Genomic DNA, 16,922 nt, shown 5'->3' with positions numbered 1-16,922 from the left:
CCTAGCCATTCTGAACTTCTTGCTATCTCTGAATATGTCCCACATTTTTCAAAGCTAGACCTTTGTTCATTTCATTGCTTAAATCCAGAATACTCCCATTCCTATCCTCAGACTGTTAAAATTCTAGTAGTGGCACACTGGATAAGAGAACTGAGCCTGGAGTCAGGAAGACTCATCTTCTTGAGTTTAAATCTGACCTCAGTCACTTACTGGCTGTGTGAACCTGGGAAAATCACTTTACTTTTTTCCCCTCAATTTCCTAATCTGTAAAATGAGCTGGAGAAGGAAGTAACAAATCATTCCAGTAATTTTGCCAAGAAAATTCCAAATGGTGTCACAAAAAGTTGGATATGACTGAAATGACTAAACAAGTACCACAAATTCCTTGAAGACTTCCTTGATCTTTTCCTTCTTTCAACACACACACACACACACACACACACACACGCTTATACACTAACACAGCAAATGTGATCTCTTCCTCCACTAGTTTCTCAGACCAATTTATATCGTGTTCTATTTATTTGTGTTCATGTCTTAACTATTCTACTAGACTGTAAACTCCTCAAAGGGTAGGGTCCTGTTTATATTTTTCTTTGCATCTCCCCCATTACACACATACTAGGCACTTGATAAATATTTGATGAAGGAATTATAAAAGGAATCAATAAACTGATCAATAAATGAATCAATGAGTCAATGAATCTGTTTTAAAAACCACACTAGAATTTTGCCAGAGATCAATATCAGTCTTACCAGTCTGTAGCAGTATCCAGAATCCATCCTTTTCCCCTTTTGGAATATTTGGATAACTTTTGCCTGTCTCCAGTCTTCTGGGACCTCTCCCACTCTCCATGACTTCTCAAAGATTACTGATAGTGGCTCTGAGATCACATCTGCAAGTTCCTTCGACATCCGGGATGCAATTCATCAGGACCCAGAGGCTCACTTAAAGCAGCTAGGTGCTCTCTATTTCCTCACCTATCTTGGGCTTCAATTTCCTTTTTCATATGGTTTGTTTTACCCTTTTCAGTCTGCAGATAATTCTCCTTGCTGGAGAAGACAGAAGCAAAATAGGAGTTGAGTAGTTCTGCCTTCTCTCCATCATCAGTTACCAGTATGCCACCTTCCCCAACTATGGGCCTACCCCTTCCTTGTTTCCTTCTAACTGGGAACAAGGTTGAGACCAGGCAAGTCTCAGCTCATTTCTGATAGACCATTCTTACAAGTCTTTGCCACTCTTTTATAGTCTCCCTTTGCTTCTTGCCCCGCCTTCCATCTTTTTTGTCCTTTTTCTTTTAAAAATCTGAGTTTATCAAAGAGTTCTCTATTCTTTTCTCAGTCCCTACTTGCTTCACTGTGGACTCCAGTCCTTTTCCTGGCATGTGAGTTCAGGGACTTTGTGCCAATCTGGTGACAAAAGCCCTTCAGGTGGTCTGTCCTCAACCTTCCAGCTGTTCATATGTGACTTGACTGTGGAGAACCACCCCCTCTTCCCTTTGGAAGGAAGTGGGGAGTGATTAATATTTTACATTAAGGGTGTGCTTGAAAAGCTTTGATTGCAAAGATGTGAAAGGATACCTAGGGAAAATACCCTAATGCTAAAAATGAGAAAGTATCTCGAATAAATTGTGTGTATAAGAAGAGGGGGCTGATGAAGTCCTTGGGTTCAGGGCTTAGGAAAGGTGATGAAGGGGGTGGAGTCTCACTTTAAATTCACACATCACTGGGCTAGAATGAAATGCTGAGACAGAGCCACCTCTGAGACCAGCCAGAGGTCAGCTAATGGGAAAAAGGAAGCAGGAGGGTCAGGTAGAGGATTTCTGTGTTTTTCTCCTCATCCATCTCTCCCTTTTTTTCCTCTGTATCTTTTTTCACTGTTTGGTTCAATTCAATAAGGATTTTTCAAGTTATTACCATGTGTATTGTACTAGGGAAGGAAAGGCGAAAAGTGCTATCATCTCTGACCTCAAAGAATATACAGTCTTTTAGGAGAGATTATACATGAAATTTTGTCTGTCCCTCAAATTCCTTATACAGGTATCTTATTTCACATCCCACTTTTTTTTCTTTATCTTGCCTTCTCCCTCCTTTCATCTCCCTCTTCCTTTAACCATTATCTGTCTCCCATAGGCTCCCAAATGTTCAATTTTCAATGTAAGCATCAATACCACAGAAATGGACAAATGCTATAAACAGAGTTTGCTTTATAATTTTGTTGACTATCTAGACTTAAGAAAATCCTGAAAAAAATTTAATAACCTAGAATTATATAAAACTGTGTTGTGCTTTTCCTGATCCAGAGCTGGTAGTTAATAAACATTTACAAGTATATCCCTGGTTCTTTTTATCTTCTTTCTCCCTCTCAAGATCCTTTTCTTTCTTTTTCAACTTGTCTCATCCTCCTAGTCTCTTTTGTTTTCTATTCTTTTGCCTCGGGCATAGAGGAAAAAACAAATTATGCATATTTTAGTATTTATAAATTAAAATTATTTAAATATATTAAATATTTATAAAGAGTATAGTTTTTATGTGTTACCTCTTTACTTTTTTTAAAAGGTACATGGGGCGTGACTGTGTTTCCTTCCTTCCTTCCTATGGGGAGGAAAAAGTAGCAAATTAATTTGCTTTTTTGCCTTTGGATGACTCTTGACTGATCAAGGCCTTGTGAGATAAAAGATTTCCCTCTCCTGTGTTAAGACTACAATTGCCTTTTCCCCCAGGGTTCATGCTACCTAGGGCAATCGTCACAGAATTATATACTGGCAGAACTCCTAGACTTCTCAGAGATCATGCGTTTTAGTTCTCCTTTATTTTATAGGAAAGGAAGACTCCCAAAGGTGAAACAACTTATCCAAGGTAACAATTATGCAGCACATTAATGGCAGAGGCAGAGGGATGAGAACGGTTTTTGTATGTTGTCACCCCCCACCCTCATCAGATGGTAAGCTCTTTAAAAGGGCAGAGATTGCCTTTTGCCTCTTTTTGTATCCCCATCACTTAACATCGAAACACAGTAGGCACTTATTAAATGTTTATTGATTGATTGATTAATTGATTCCTGATCTACATTAACCTAACTCTCAGGTCTCAGACTTCACTTTTATATGGAGATGAGAAAGAAAGAGACGATTCCCTAAACCTCCTCTTTTTGAAACTGACAGAAGATGATGGGCTCTCTGGTTTAGAACTAGAAAGAATCTCAGCAATCAAATTATCCAGTCCCCTCATTTTACTGATTTGGAATTCTGGCCCCAAGAAGATAAGCAATTTGGCAAAAGTTATGTAGGTAGGCAGCAGTCAAACCAGGATTTGAATCCATGTCCTCTGACTTCAAATCCACATGAGGTATTGAGGGACAGGAAGAAGGAAGGGAGGGGAAAGGAGGAAAGAAGCAAGCACATCCTAGCAAACAAACAAGCTAACTCAGGATTAGACAATCCATTCACAGAAAATCTAATTGAATAACAATAATAATAACAACAGACAAACATGAAACAAGGAACAACTGTCTATGAGAATGTGTTGTGTGAGTGTGTGTATTATGTGTATATATGTGTGTGTTGTGATTTTATGTGTGTATTTGTGTGATGCATGTGTGTACATGTGTATATTTGTAATGTGTGTACTGTAAGTGTATATGTGTGAGTGCATATGTGGAAGTGTGTGTCTGTGTGTGTATCTGAGTGTATTTGTGTATGTGTGTCAATGTGAGTATATTTGGGTGTGAATGTTTATGATTTATGAATGTTTTCATACATGTGTGAATGTGAATGTGTTTGTGTAAGCATCTGTGAATGTATGTGTGTGAATGTAGAGACATCAGAAAAGTTCAATGGGAGCCAGGAAGAATTTCCTTTCTAACCACAAACAAGGTCCCATGGGCACTTCTAGAATCTATTTGGCATTTCCAAGTCTTTCCATTTTCTCAATACTGGGTTTGCTCCATGAGCAGCAGGTAATCCTGACTCAATTATCCTGTCCTCTGCACCTCAGAGCGGGACAGGTCTGTGCAGAGACAGGATGCCAGTTACAGCACCTTCCTTTGCAGCCACATGTACCTTTATTCTTCTGCCAAGAACCTGATACTTTTTTTTAAACTCTTTTACTAGACTGGCAGTACTCAAAGGTGATCATGGGCCAAGACCCCCACATGGGCTGGACTGAGGGCTCCAGTTCTGGGCTAGGCAGCAACCTCCAACATATTTCCTACCACAATTGTTTGAGAGCTACCAAACAGATTAGAGATTACTGGACTAAGAATGAAGAGATCTGGGGTCAGGTTCTGACTCTGCCAATGACCAGATATGTAACTTTGACAAAATCTTGAGGGGTCTCAGTTTTCTCAGCCCTAGGACAAGAATTCTGGACTATATGACACACTCACAAACATTCTGGAGCAACATCCTAAAGCCCTACACCCATGCAGACTAGGCTTTTTTTTTCCTTAAAAGATATTGAAACCATCCTAGGGATTTAATGAGTTCATGAGACTAAAGGCTTAGAAAACTGGAGGGACTTTTTGGTGGCCTAGATACAAAAAAAGTCAGGTCACACTGAAGTCCCATGCTGTTGTTCAATTTTATCCAGTTCTTTTCATGAGCCCAGTAATTAGAGATACTGGAGTGGTTTTCCATTTCCTTCTCCAGGTCATTAACAGATGAGGAAACTGAGGCAAACAAGGTGAAGTGACTTATCCAGGGTCATGCAGCTAGAAAGTGACTGAGACTGGATTTGAATTCAGATCTTCCTGGATACAATTCTATCCACTGCAACACCTAGCTTCCCATTCTGTAGGTCTTTATTTCCTCCAAAATACTATCCCTACCTTCAAGGACCTTATGGTCTAGGTGAGTAGACAGAAAAGCAAACATAAAACTGTTAAGAATGAATCAAAATAGTGAACAAGGGTGGCTCAGAAGAATTTACCAGGCTAGCTCCTGCCTTAAAAAGCATCTTATAGAGGAAGCCTCAGCGATTCTGCCAAGGGGAGGAGCCAAGAGTGTATTGGAACCAGCTCATACAGGATTGTAAAAGTAGATTGGTCAATGTTCAGCAAGGGCACTTACACCTCAGAAATTGATAAATGTTACAAATCTGGGGCTTGATTTATTGATGGTCTAGACTGTAAAAAGTGTTGGCAAAAGTATTAATGATGAAGGTTAAATGTAAAAAAGCTCAATTTATTTTTCTCCTTGGGGAGCCAGCTGTTAACCATTTCCCAACCTACTCCTGCTCCCAGGGTGAGAGCTCCCTTCATCAATGCAGCTCACAGCTCATCTATGACTTGGTAAATAAGCCCCAGGGAATTGCTTTTGGGGGGGAGATGTAGAGGTTATTAAACACTAAAATTACTTGATTCTGTTGGCAGGATAATATTTCTACAGACACATATGTTAAAATAACAAATAATAATAGCTAACTATTCAGCTGTTTTAAGGTTTGTAAATATCTTACAAATATTTCATATGATCCCCACATAACCCTGGAAATTAGGTTCAATTTTTAATCATCATTTTATGAAGGAGGAGGACGGTATTTTCCCAGGGTCACACAACATGACCATTGTGCCATGGTCAATCTTCTAAAAAACAACTGCTCCCAAAGATATAAAGCACATGCAAATCATGACCTCAGAAGCAGTTGACTGAACTAAGACTCCTGATGAAGAGTATTTCAAACACTGATATAAGACTTTATGGATTGTTGAGTAACTAATTTGACTATATGGAGTTTCTAAATAAGTTTAATTAGTTTGACACCCAATATTAAATGTATAATAAATCATTTAATTTTAATTGGCAGTGACTAGGGGCAGCTAGGTGGGAGAGTGGATAGAGTACCAGTCCTGGAGCCAGGAGCACCTGAGATCTAATCTGATCTGACATTTGACACTAGTTGTGTAACTCTGGGTAAGCCACTTAACCCAGATTGTCTGTCTGTCTGTCTCTCCTCTCTCTCTCTCTCTCTCTCTCTCTCTCTCTCTCTCTCTCTCTCTCACACACACACACACACACACACACACACAAACACACACAGAAAACTAAAAACAAAACAACACTACAAAATTCACAATGACTGCTCCTCTTGGATCCTGGTCTAAATCAGACTTGATGCTTTTCTAGGATCCAGTTTTTATACCTGAAAAAATGTTTTTCCCACAAATGTTCATGGTTTTCTGATTGAAGGTCACAGAATTTCTCAGTTTGAAAAGTGTCTCCAAATGATGTAGAAAGTTCCAAGAAGAAGGCTGATGCCAGTGATAAAACTTTTCTAATGACATCTTCCTCTCCCCATACTGCCTCTTACCTTAAAACAAGGCATGCCATTTCAGAAGATTTCCCAACCTCAATTCTGGGCCTGCTCAGCTGGTACCTGGTAAAAGCCTCCACTGTAACTCCATATTCCAACTTTCCTAAGAGCAATCTTCTTAGGAAGGGGTGCACTTTGTGAGACTCCACAGAAGCTGATGTCAATTTGAATAAAATTACCTCAATAGTCATGCTTACTGGGGGCAAAAACTGTCCCCTCAAAAATGCCCAAAAAGATTCCTAGATTTTCATTAATCCCTTTTTCCTATCATATGCCTTAAAAAACCCAAAGTTTATTAAATGTCTGCCTTGTGCTAAGTGCTTTAGAAACATTACTTCATTTGATCTTATAACAACTCTGGGAGGCAGGTGCCAGTATCATTCTCATTTTACAGATGAGGAAACTAAGAAAGGTAAGTAACTTCTCCAGATTCACATAGCAAGTAAATATCTAAGGTCACATTTGAATTTGTGTCTTCCTAACTCCAAGTCTCAGCTCTAAACCCTGGTCCACTGAGCTGCCCTAATAAAGCTACTTTCAAATTAGAGAATAACCTTTCTTTTCCTCCATCTTTATTTCATGCTCCTTGCATCTGAATCAAAGAGAAATCACAGAAATGATATGTTACAGCTGGAAGGAATCTTAGAATTGTCCCAACCTCTTGTACCCAGAAGCAAATTGAGACCCAGAGAGAGAGATAAATCCTAAAATCACATAACTTATTAGTTACCATTTATTTTTGTATCCAACCCAAAGATACTTTCTACTACACTATTTACCTTCCTTGACCAAAAAGAGAAAGATTCCAAGATTCCTGGAATCTTCCTAGTTTAACTGAATTCATTTTCTCAATAGCCAACACTATTCTGTACTCCTTTAAGTATCTCTGTATTATGCTGACATATTTTGTTGATTTGAAATGGGTCCTTCCTGATATACCTAGAGAGCTCCCTGAAAGTAATTACCACAGTCCACATCCCTTTAAATTGGGAACTGAGGTCATAGAATGGTTTTTTTTTTTTCCTTCTGTTGACCTCTAAGAATACATATTACCTTACGGCCCCCATATATACTTTAAGACTTCTTACCATTGGTCAATGAATTCTTAACCCATGGTGCTCTTCAATGTTGATAGACAAGAACATCTATAACCCCTCACAGCATCACTTTCAGAATTATAGAATGTAGCTAGTGGCAATTAGAAAGGGCAACATGCAGTTCTTTGTTTGGTAACTCCCCCAAATAACTACTATGAAAACTCCACAGTAATCTAAGAATCCTGAGACCCAGAGATTTCTTCACAATGTACATTTTTGTGAAATCTTCCTAAGTCACTCAAGGAATTCTTGATTCTTGGTTGACAGATTTGTGACATATATGCAGGCTCTCAGAGTCCATCTTTGTAAGAGATTTGGTTCAAGAAGTTTGTGGAGTGGGAGCAGGAAGATGGTGCTTTTACTTCTTCCCCCCCCCCCCCATTCAAACACCACCCATTTCCTCGGGAGTTCCAAAAGAACTTTCCAACATTAGAAGTGATACTTCCAAGTCTGGAAATAGCTGATATGTTAAAAAGCAATCTATCTTATTCCTCTCTCTAGAGAGGAACTCATGAGTCAACTTGAAACAATTTGGGGTACACTGGTCTGCGTGAAAAATAGAGTTGACTTACTTTCACATCCCATGGACAACTTGTTCATACAATTACTACAAGACTTAGGTTACATTTGCAAGTTGGTGCATTATGTTTTTGTATGCCTATGGTTGCAGATGCAGTGTTTGATTCAGGGGATTAAAAAGACAACAGGTTAGGGGAGGGTAGTTACTAATTAGTGAAAAAAATTGAATAAAATGACCTCAGCTATATGTAGCTATATGTTTATCTTTCTAAAATTCTAATTATGTGTCCTATTTCTAGCTGCTGTTTAGAAATAATGGTTTATCCAATGTAGAAACTAACAGACTGCCTTCTGTGGGGGATGGGGGAGGGAAGCAAGATTTGGAGAAAAATTGTAAAATTCAAAAATAAATAAATTTATTTTTTAAAAATAAACAGTTTATCTTTGTTTTCATTTTTTTAATTAAAAGTTCACTTTTTGTGGGGCGGCTAGGCAGCACAGTAGATAGAGCACTGGCCCTGGATTCAGGAGAACCTGAGTTCAAATCCAGCCTCAGACTCTTAATAATTACCTAGCTGTGTGGTCTTGGGCAAGCCACTTAACCCCATTTGCCTTGCAAAAAAAAATTCACTTTTTACCTGGAAAGACTTAAATGAACTATGCAAAGTGAAGTGAACAGAACCAATGTATACAATAACAGTAATATTGTATGATGTGGGGCAGCCAGCCCTGGAGTTAGGAGGACCCTTGAGTTCAAATCAGACCTCAAACACTTAAATTACCTATGACCTTGGGCAAGTCACTTAACCCATTGCCTTGCAAAAAACAAAAAACAAGCAGAAAATATTGTATGATGATCAATTGTGAAGGACCTTTTTCTAAGCAATAGAATGATTCAAGTCAATTTCTAAGGACCTATGATGAAAAATGCTATCCACCTCCAGAAAAGGACTTGATGAACTTTGAAGGCAGATCAAAGCATCTTTTTAAAAACTTGCTTTATTTTTCTTCTTTTTTCTTTTTTCTTTAAATAACACGACTAATATAGAAATATGTTTTGCATGACTATAGATAACCTATATCAAATCTCAATGAGGGGCAAAGTAAGAGAGGGAAGGAGGGAATTTGGAACTCAAAATTTTTTTAATGTTAAAAGTTATTTTTACATATAATTGAGGGGAAAATAAAATATTAAATAAAACAACTGTGAATTAAAAAAAAGAAAAACTCTCCTTTTATTTAAATTCATCATAACTGAGTAGAAAACTTACTACTACTATTTTTGTCACTTAGGCAAAATTATGGGATGCCTAATCATTGAATCCATGCCTTCATAACCAAGGTGCCACTACCTGATCAATGACAAATTAGCTTATAGGCAGATAAAGAACCTAAGGTAAAAATAAACAGTCTTTTAAGGCAGCTGGTCTTCCAAACCCAAACCTATAAAGTAAATATCGCAAGATTAGCCTGTAAGCTCAATCACTCTGTATAAACATTTTCATAAGCTTCAGAGGTGAGAAGCTATTATTTTTCAAGTAGTGACAAGAAGAAAAATTAAATGCAAAAAAATCTGGAGTATTTCAGGCATCACCATTGAATGGATTATATAAATGCAGAATCCAAAGAAGCTCCCTAACCTATTATTGATTTATGACATGGTTAAGTGTAATCTCATAAGTAAATATTATTGCAAAATGTTGAGTGTTGATTTTAAACCAGCTGGTACCCTTTGGGAAACACTTCAGATTTAGAAAAGTTCAGGGAACCCATGTAACAAGGACAGCTGCACATCCCTTAAATCAACCTAGATGAAATGTAAGGGATCAGGATTAGGCAAGCAGTGATGATGATGGTGATGGTGATGATGGTGATAAGAATATCAAGTATTTAATTGTTTTAGTTTTGCAGTGGGTTTTAAGTGACTTCATTTGCCCTTCATATAATAGCCTTTGAGGCAAGGGTTATTATTATCTCCATCCTACAGGTAAGAAAACTGATGATGACAAAAGTAAAGTGACTTTCCTAGGACTGGATAGCTAGTAAATATTGCATTTGAAATCAAGTCTTCCTGAACCCAAGTTCACCATATTCTCCACTAAAGTGACGTTTTGTCACTTGCTACACTCTCCTCAAAGTAGTCCAGGAACTAAGAAACAGAAGCCAGTACTGACTGAGACAAATCCATTACCACTGTGATAGCTATTTCAGTGTTATGTAAAATCCAGTGAGTACTTAGAATAGAGATGTGATAGATAATATTTTGAATGAGATGTAAAAATTCCAGATGAATGATCTTCTGGGCTACCTGCCTATATGTCCCATTTAAACTTCAATCTGGGACCTCTTAACTTCTACCTCTGGGTTAAAGACTACACTAAGCCCTCAAATTCATCCTATACCATGGAGGAATATAAGGAGCCCAGTATAGAATCTGAATCACAGTCAGCTTCCATGATCTAATATTTGGGCTTAGTTCTATCATTTTCAGAAATTGAGTCATATTTTAGTTTCACCTTCATAATCATATTAAAAGCTCTTTGAGGGTATGTCTGATCCTACTTCAGTATTCCTGATTAATATCTAAAAGTACTGGGCACAGAAATAATCATCAAATCAATGATGGGGAAAAAATGTAATGAAGAGAATTCACACTCTAGACAGGCAAATTACACATTCAGGTAAAAATGAATCTCTTTTTCTCTCCTCCTCCTTCTTTCCCTTCTTTTTTTTCTCCCTTACCTCCCTCATTCTTTAACTTTATAGCAGGTATCCAAACTAATCTTTCCTCCTTTCCCCTTTCTTCTCCCCCTTTTTCTCTCTCCCCCCTTCCTTTTCTTCATTCTGTTTCTATATCTCTCTCCCCTTCTCTCCCCTTTTCTTTCCTCCCTTTTTCTCCCTTCCTATGTCTTTGTCTGATTTTCCTCTCTGCCTCTGCTTCTCTTCTTATGTATCTGTTGCTCACTCTGTCTTTTTGTATGTATCTCTATTTGATGTCTTTTTCTTTATCTCTGTCTCTATCTATCTATCTATCTATCTATCTATCTATCTCTCTCCTTCTTCTTCTATCCTTTCTGTCTTCCACCAACTATGGTTGGAAACCAAAAAACTTGGCTTATAGAATATTAGAGCTCAAAAATCACTTATAAATCACTTTCCAATCCCTCTTTTCCCAGTTGAGCAAGCTGAAGCCCAGAGAAGTTGTATTGTTAATAAGTTCACACATCTAGCTAGTGACAGATCTGGGACCAAAATCCAGATCTCCTCTCTCCTAATCCCGTGTTATTGTCTCTTTATTTGAACAGAGAGATAACACATACTAGATAGGAACTTAATGAATGTGTGGTCTTCACCTCCTAAATAAGAAATTCTACAAGAATCACATTCCTTCTCCTAGGAGAAGAGAGAAGTTCAACCAGAACTAAGAAAAGCTCATTAGGGGGTGAGGTAGGGAGAGGACCTAGTAAATCCACCTTCCAAATGATAGGGACTGTCTGCTCATCCTTGAGCATGATTCTCAATTTTAGTCTTAACAATTCATGGAAAGTCACTTTTTTTCAAGGTCTCCCGTCCATCTTTAAGCTAGACCTAGTCACAGTCTAGTAGTTAGATTTTAGCTTTTGATTGAACTACCTTTGTGACTTTGGGATTTCGACTTCTCTGGGCCTCAGTTTTCATCCAATACATACTGGGTCATCCAAACTCAACAGTGCTCAGGTCTGGACCCCCTTTGCTAAGAATGGGGATACAGAATTCATGAGGCCAGCCTGTCACTGGTTACTAGTGTCCTACTTTCCAGGGTAATAACTAAAAACCACATGCAGATGTCTGCGCTCCCAATCTGTTGCTTCATGCTTTGGCTAGGCATCTCTGTTTGATGTTTTTTTCTTTATCTCTGTCTTACTCTGTCTGTCGCTCTCCTTTTCCTTGATGACAGATGACTCTGGGTTTTGGGGAGGAGAAATGATTTCTCCGGCCAAAATGTTCTAGGAGGGAGAAAGAGGAAAGGGATGGGCAATGAGGAAAGGGAGTAATGGAACCAAGGTTCCTGGGGATAGCACATAAAAAAATTGATGGAACTTCAAACAACAGAGGAACACATCAGGGGCACGAAAAGGAAGCATGCCCATCTCAAGACTAGGGCTGCTGGCTACAGGCAGGGCCCTGGCAAAATGAAGCACAATTACTCAAAGAGGTCCCCAGCAACACCATCCTTTGAGCTCCAGAGATCTAGCCATGACATAAAAATTGTCATTTCCCCCCAAAAGATAGCAGAGGTGAAAATAGCTTACGTAAAAGTTTGTAGCAAGCAAAGTTTAATCTGTATACATGTCCTTTTTTTGAGAAATAGACTTGAGGCAGAAAAGAAATCAGACTGAAACTTTTCCATCATCCTTTCCTGGTAGAAATAGAGCATCTCAGAGTATGAGCACTGGAGTCCAGAAGACATGAGTTCAAATTCTCACTCTAATACTTGCTATGTGAGCAAGCCAGTTAGTCACTCAGTGTAGAGATAATAACACCAATGCCATTGCTTCCAGAGATTGAATGAACTAATAATTATGCAAAAGACTTTGCAAACCTCAAAGCACTCTAAACATGGTAGGTACTAGCTTCCTGTGCTCCAGGAAATCTTCTAATTGACAAAGAGGTAGTGATTTCCCCCTGATTCTACCGAGTCTAAATATATAAATCCCAAGGACAAAAAGCCCAGTAACTTACTGAAACCAAGATATCCCAATTGTATATTATTCAGCCCAATGGTCAAAAAAATAGAAACACTGAATACAGGGATGACTACCCTTCAATTTAAGGCTAAGACCAGAGCTTTAAAATCTTTGGTTCTAGTCACTCACCACCCCTCAGCTTGTAAACAAAATTCTGCAATGCACTGGAGAACTGCCTGTCATCTCCACAAGACAATATGCATTAAGAGGGTTGGAGGATGGGGAAAGAAGGCAGCAGCCAAGAACAGGAGATGAGAGTCAGAGTTCCTGGATCAGGATATGGGGGAGCCATCAGAATGGGCCAGAAATGGAATGAGATCCAGAAGCTAATGGGCAGGGGTTCAGCCAGGGGTTTGAACTAGGGTAGCAGCCCAGAGTGGGGATTCAGCCAGAGACTCAAGGGTGGGAAAGAACCAGGAATTCTGAAAAGGCAAATATCCATTCACTCGGCAAATATTTATTCAACAAAAAGCATGGACAGTAATGGAAAGAACCCTTGATCTAGAGTCAAAGAATCTGAATCTGCTACTTAGTCCCTGTGTGACCTGGAGCATGTTAGTTAATTCTTGGAGCTTCAGGTCTGTACATAGAAAAGGAGAGTATTGGACCAAACCAAATCTGTCTCTGAAATTCTTTGACTTCAATTTATTATGTGAAATGCACTGAAGGACAAAAAGAGGGAAACAGTTGGGGCAGGAGGAAAGAGAAACCTGAGCAAGGATGTAGGTCAAGGGATGGGTAGGTAGGGGTCAAGACAAAGAATGTGAGCCATCAATACAGGCAGAGAAGCTGGCAGGACTGGAGTAATTGAGAAAGACTGCACAAGATCAGAATTTTTAGGAGGTTCTAGAAGGGATAGGAGTCAATCCCAGTGTGATCCATCTAAGAGGAGCGGGAAACTGGAAATACCTGAATGAGATGGGCAGCCTTTGGGTAGAGAAATAAACAGGTTTTTTGCAATTCAAAGGGAAAATGCAGTGATTTCTTCTGTCATGGGGCCAAAAGGCACCAGCACATCTGTTTGTAAGGTTAGATTTTCAAATCCAGAATTATCTTAAAGTAAAACATAATTGCAATTTGAAGATTCTAAATACAATAAAAATAATGATTTTTAAAAGCAAGTTGTTTTTATTTTTCAACCACTAATCTTCTAGAACATGTAGTTTTCTTTCAGGTTGACTTGGGAACAGAAGAACAACACTTCAGAAAGAGCAAGGTGGATGGGTATAGTAGATAGCATGCTAGATTAGGAGTTAAGAACAGGGTTCAAATCCTACAGCTGACTTTTATTAGTGATGGGATCCTGTCACTGTGCCTCCATTTCTCTATCAGTTGCAAAGAAGATACTAACCTACCTGGGCAGAGGATAGGACCCTCCTCATCTGGGAGAGCTCAACACTAATGAAAAAGTTACAGGCCCATTTCCCATCCCCTATTCTTCTGGAAATTCAAATCTACTCTCAGACACTTCTTTTGCCTGTATTTCCATTGTAAAATGAGAACATCTCATTTGAGGAACATCTGTTTTGAGGAACAAATGAGAGATTTGTAAAGTACTTAGCACAATGCTGGCACATAATAGGTGCTTAATAAATAATTGTTTCCTTTCTTCCTTCTTTATTTCCTGTCTTCCTTTCTACCTTCCATTCTTCCTTTCTTCCTTCTTTCCTACCTAACTTCCTTCCTTCCTATCTTCTTTCCTTCCCATTTCCTTCCTTTTTTTCCTTTCTTCTTTCCTTTTCATCTTCCTTCCTGTCTTTCTTTCTGCTTCCTTCCTTCCTGATTTTCTTCCTATCTTCCTTCCTGTTTCTTTCCTTCCTATTTTCCTTCCTCCTTTCTTCTTTCTTATCTTTGCTTATCTTGCTTCTTTCCTTCCTCTCTCCCACTTTTTTCTTTCTTTCCTTCTTTCTTTCCTCTTTCTTTCTTTCTTTCTTTCTTTCTTTCTTTCTTTCTTTCTTTCTTTCTTTCTTTCTTTCTTCCTTTCTGCATCTTCCCTTCCCTTCCCTTCCTTTCTCTTCTATAAAATGGACCTGCAACCCCACTGGAGAAATCTTCATTATAATTTCCTTTTAGAGATTTTTAATGGCACTTTAAACAGAATGTATCATAAACTTTACTCAAAAAAAGGCTTAACCCCCCCCCCCAGGTTATACCCACTTTACCTGTCTCGTAAAATTGTTATATTAATTAATTAATATATGAAGAGTTTTTGTAAGCTTTTACTCCCTGTACAAATGTCAGTTGGGGCAATTAAAAAGCACAGTGGAGAAAGCACCCGGCCTTGGAGTCAGGAGAAATTGAGTTCAAATCCAGTCTTAGACACTTACTAGCTGTGTGACCCTGGGCAAGTCATTTAACCCTGTCTATCTCAGTTTCTTCATATGTAAAATGAATTGGAGAAGGAAATGGCAAACCACTCTACAATCCCAAGAAATTCCAAAAAGTGACCACAAAAATTCATACATAATTGACAAACAATTAAGCAATAACAAAACGCCAGTTACTCCTTTAAACACATTAAAGCAGGTGATGGACTAGGTGGCAGTAGAGGCAGAGTTAAAAGAGAGACGTCTTAAAAATGTTAGATACAAAGAAATGAGAAGAGTTAATCAAAAGAAAGAGATGATTTAAGGGTGACAGTGTTTAGGAAAATGAAGTTTCTTATGTATATATTAGAGAGGATAGGGTAACCAACCCATTCCGCATGGAGTAGAAACACAAAGCGATCCTTCATCATAGTCATTTACTTGTTTTGATTTCACCCATGAAAGCACCTGAAATCTTAAACTTGAATAAACATGTAATTGTAGCTGAACCCCTCTTTACTTATAGAAGAACAGGTCTTGGAGAGGTCAGTCAATCCATCAGTCAGTTAAGGAGGACTCACTAATCACATACCATAAGCCAGTCACAGAGTGCCTGGGGATACAAGGCCAAACTGTGGAAAGGAAAGGAGGGGTCATGAGGGTGATGAAAGGTGACAAAGGCAATTTCACTCCACCCCAAATAAATTCGAAGCCTACAGTCTCTCAAACCTTCCTTCCCTAAACCATCAAATCCTAGCTGACTGGTACCAGGTCTGAATAAAGGCATGAACAAGCTAATTTTCTGAAGAAAGGCTGTTTGTCCCCCAAACCAGGAGGTCACCCTGTGATGTTGATGATTGATGATGAGGATGAAAATGATGATGATGAAGATGAAGAAAGCCTGCATTCATGGATTCAATTTGTACTTTTGCAAATAGTTTTCTAAATGCTTTGGCATCTTTTCCCCCTAATTGTATGTTAGCTATGAGGAAACTGATACCTTGCTTTAATCATCTTTATAGCTCCTTCAGTGCCCATGTCAGTGAGATGATTGTTTAATGAGTGCTGCCTTTCTGATTAGCCTGGGGAACTCTCTAAGGGCAGGAACAATATCATTCCTATTAGACTAGGAGTTCCCTGAGGACAAGGAATCCTCCTCATGACAAAAAGTTAAGCAGCCCATACCTCCCAAATGCTGGAGCTTTGTAAATATTTTTGATAACTGTGAAATTTTTCTCCTCTAAATCACTGTTGCTTCATGGAACTCTCCTCCTAAGAGAAAAAAACCTTGAGAAATTAAGACCCTTCTTTAAAAAGAAACACACACACACACACACACACACACACACACACACACACAAGTCCACAGCCCTGCAGTGAAAGTGCCAAGACTCCCAAGCATTGTGGGAGCCAATCCGGGACAGACTCAACAGGAGTCATTGTTCTTTCCTCTCAGTAGGAAGAGACCATGCCACCAAAGTGTTTCCACCTCCCTTGGAGTCAGAACTGGGATGGGACTTTCCACACCCCAGAACCTTTTTTTCTGTTCTCTCGTTCTTTTCTCTGACTCTCTCTCTCACACTTTCCACTCATTCTCTTACTCTTACTTCCATCTCTTCCCCTACCCCATTTTCTTTTTCTCCTATTCTCCCTTTCATTCTCTCAATTTCTTACTTGACCCCTATTTCCTCTCAATCCTTTCTTCCTTCTCATGCCCCTCCAGGCCCTCTTCCCCATCATACACCCAATGGCATACATTCAAATTGTCCTCTAGGGATTTCCTATTCCTCAGTTTCATCATATGTGAAGATCAAAGAGAAAACATGCCCCAAATTCAGAAAACTCTCTCTTATTCCAATTGTAGATTGTTTTCCCCCCTTATTTGTTGGGAACAGCAACTTCTGTTTTGAACTCCTCTCTCCTGCTTATACTCACTCCTCCCTATTTTAAAATTCATATGC

The 16,922-nt window shown here is 38.8% G+C and overlaps 1 protein-coding gene across 9 annotated transcripts in view; it reads right to left on the bottom strand.

Moving 5' to 3' along the window:
- Positions 1-16,922, bottom strand: part of KALRN (kalirin RhoGEF kinase) — a 1,044,937-nt gene that overhangs the window by 736,953 nt on the left and 291,062 nt on the right. For 4 of the 9 annotated variants that reach the window (XM_074214685.1, XM_074214686.1, XM_074214687.1 and 1 more), the window contains exon 1: positions 757-10,741. The exons of 1 other annotated variant lie outside the window; for it this stretch is intronic. In XM_074214685.1, the coding sequence (XP_074070786.1) occupies positions 757-856 (100 nt within the window). In that variant the 5' untranslated portion in view covers positions 857-10,741. Of the gene's footprint in view, positions 1-756; positions 10,748-16,922 lie in introns of those variants that run through there. 4 more of the 9 variants (XM_074214681.1, XM_074214683.1, XM_074214682.1 and 1 more) reach the window with 3 other exon arrangements.

The sequence above is a fragment of the Macrotis lagotis genome, chromosome 1 (assembly GCF_037893015.1).
Source record: "Macrotis lagotis isolate mMagLag1 chromosome 1, bilby.v1.9.chrom.fasta, whole genome shotgun sequence".
NCBI classification, from domain to species: domain Eukaryota; kingdom Metazoa; phylum Chordata; class Mammalia; order Peramelemorphia; family Peramelidae; genus Macrotis; species Macrotis lagotis.
This window is presented reverse-complemented; position numbering and strand designations above follow the sequence as displayed.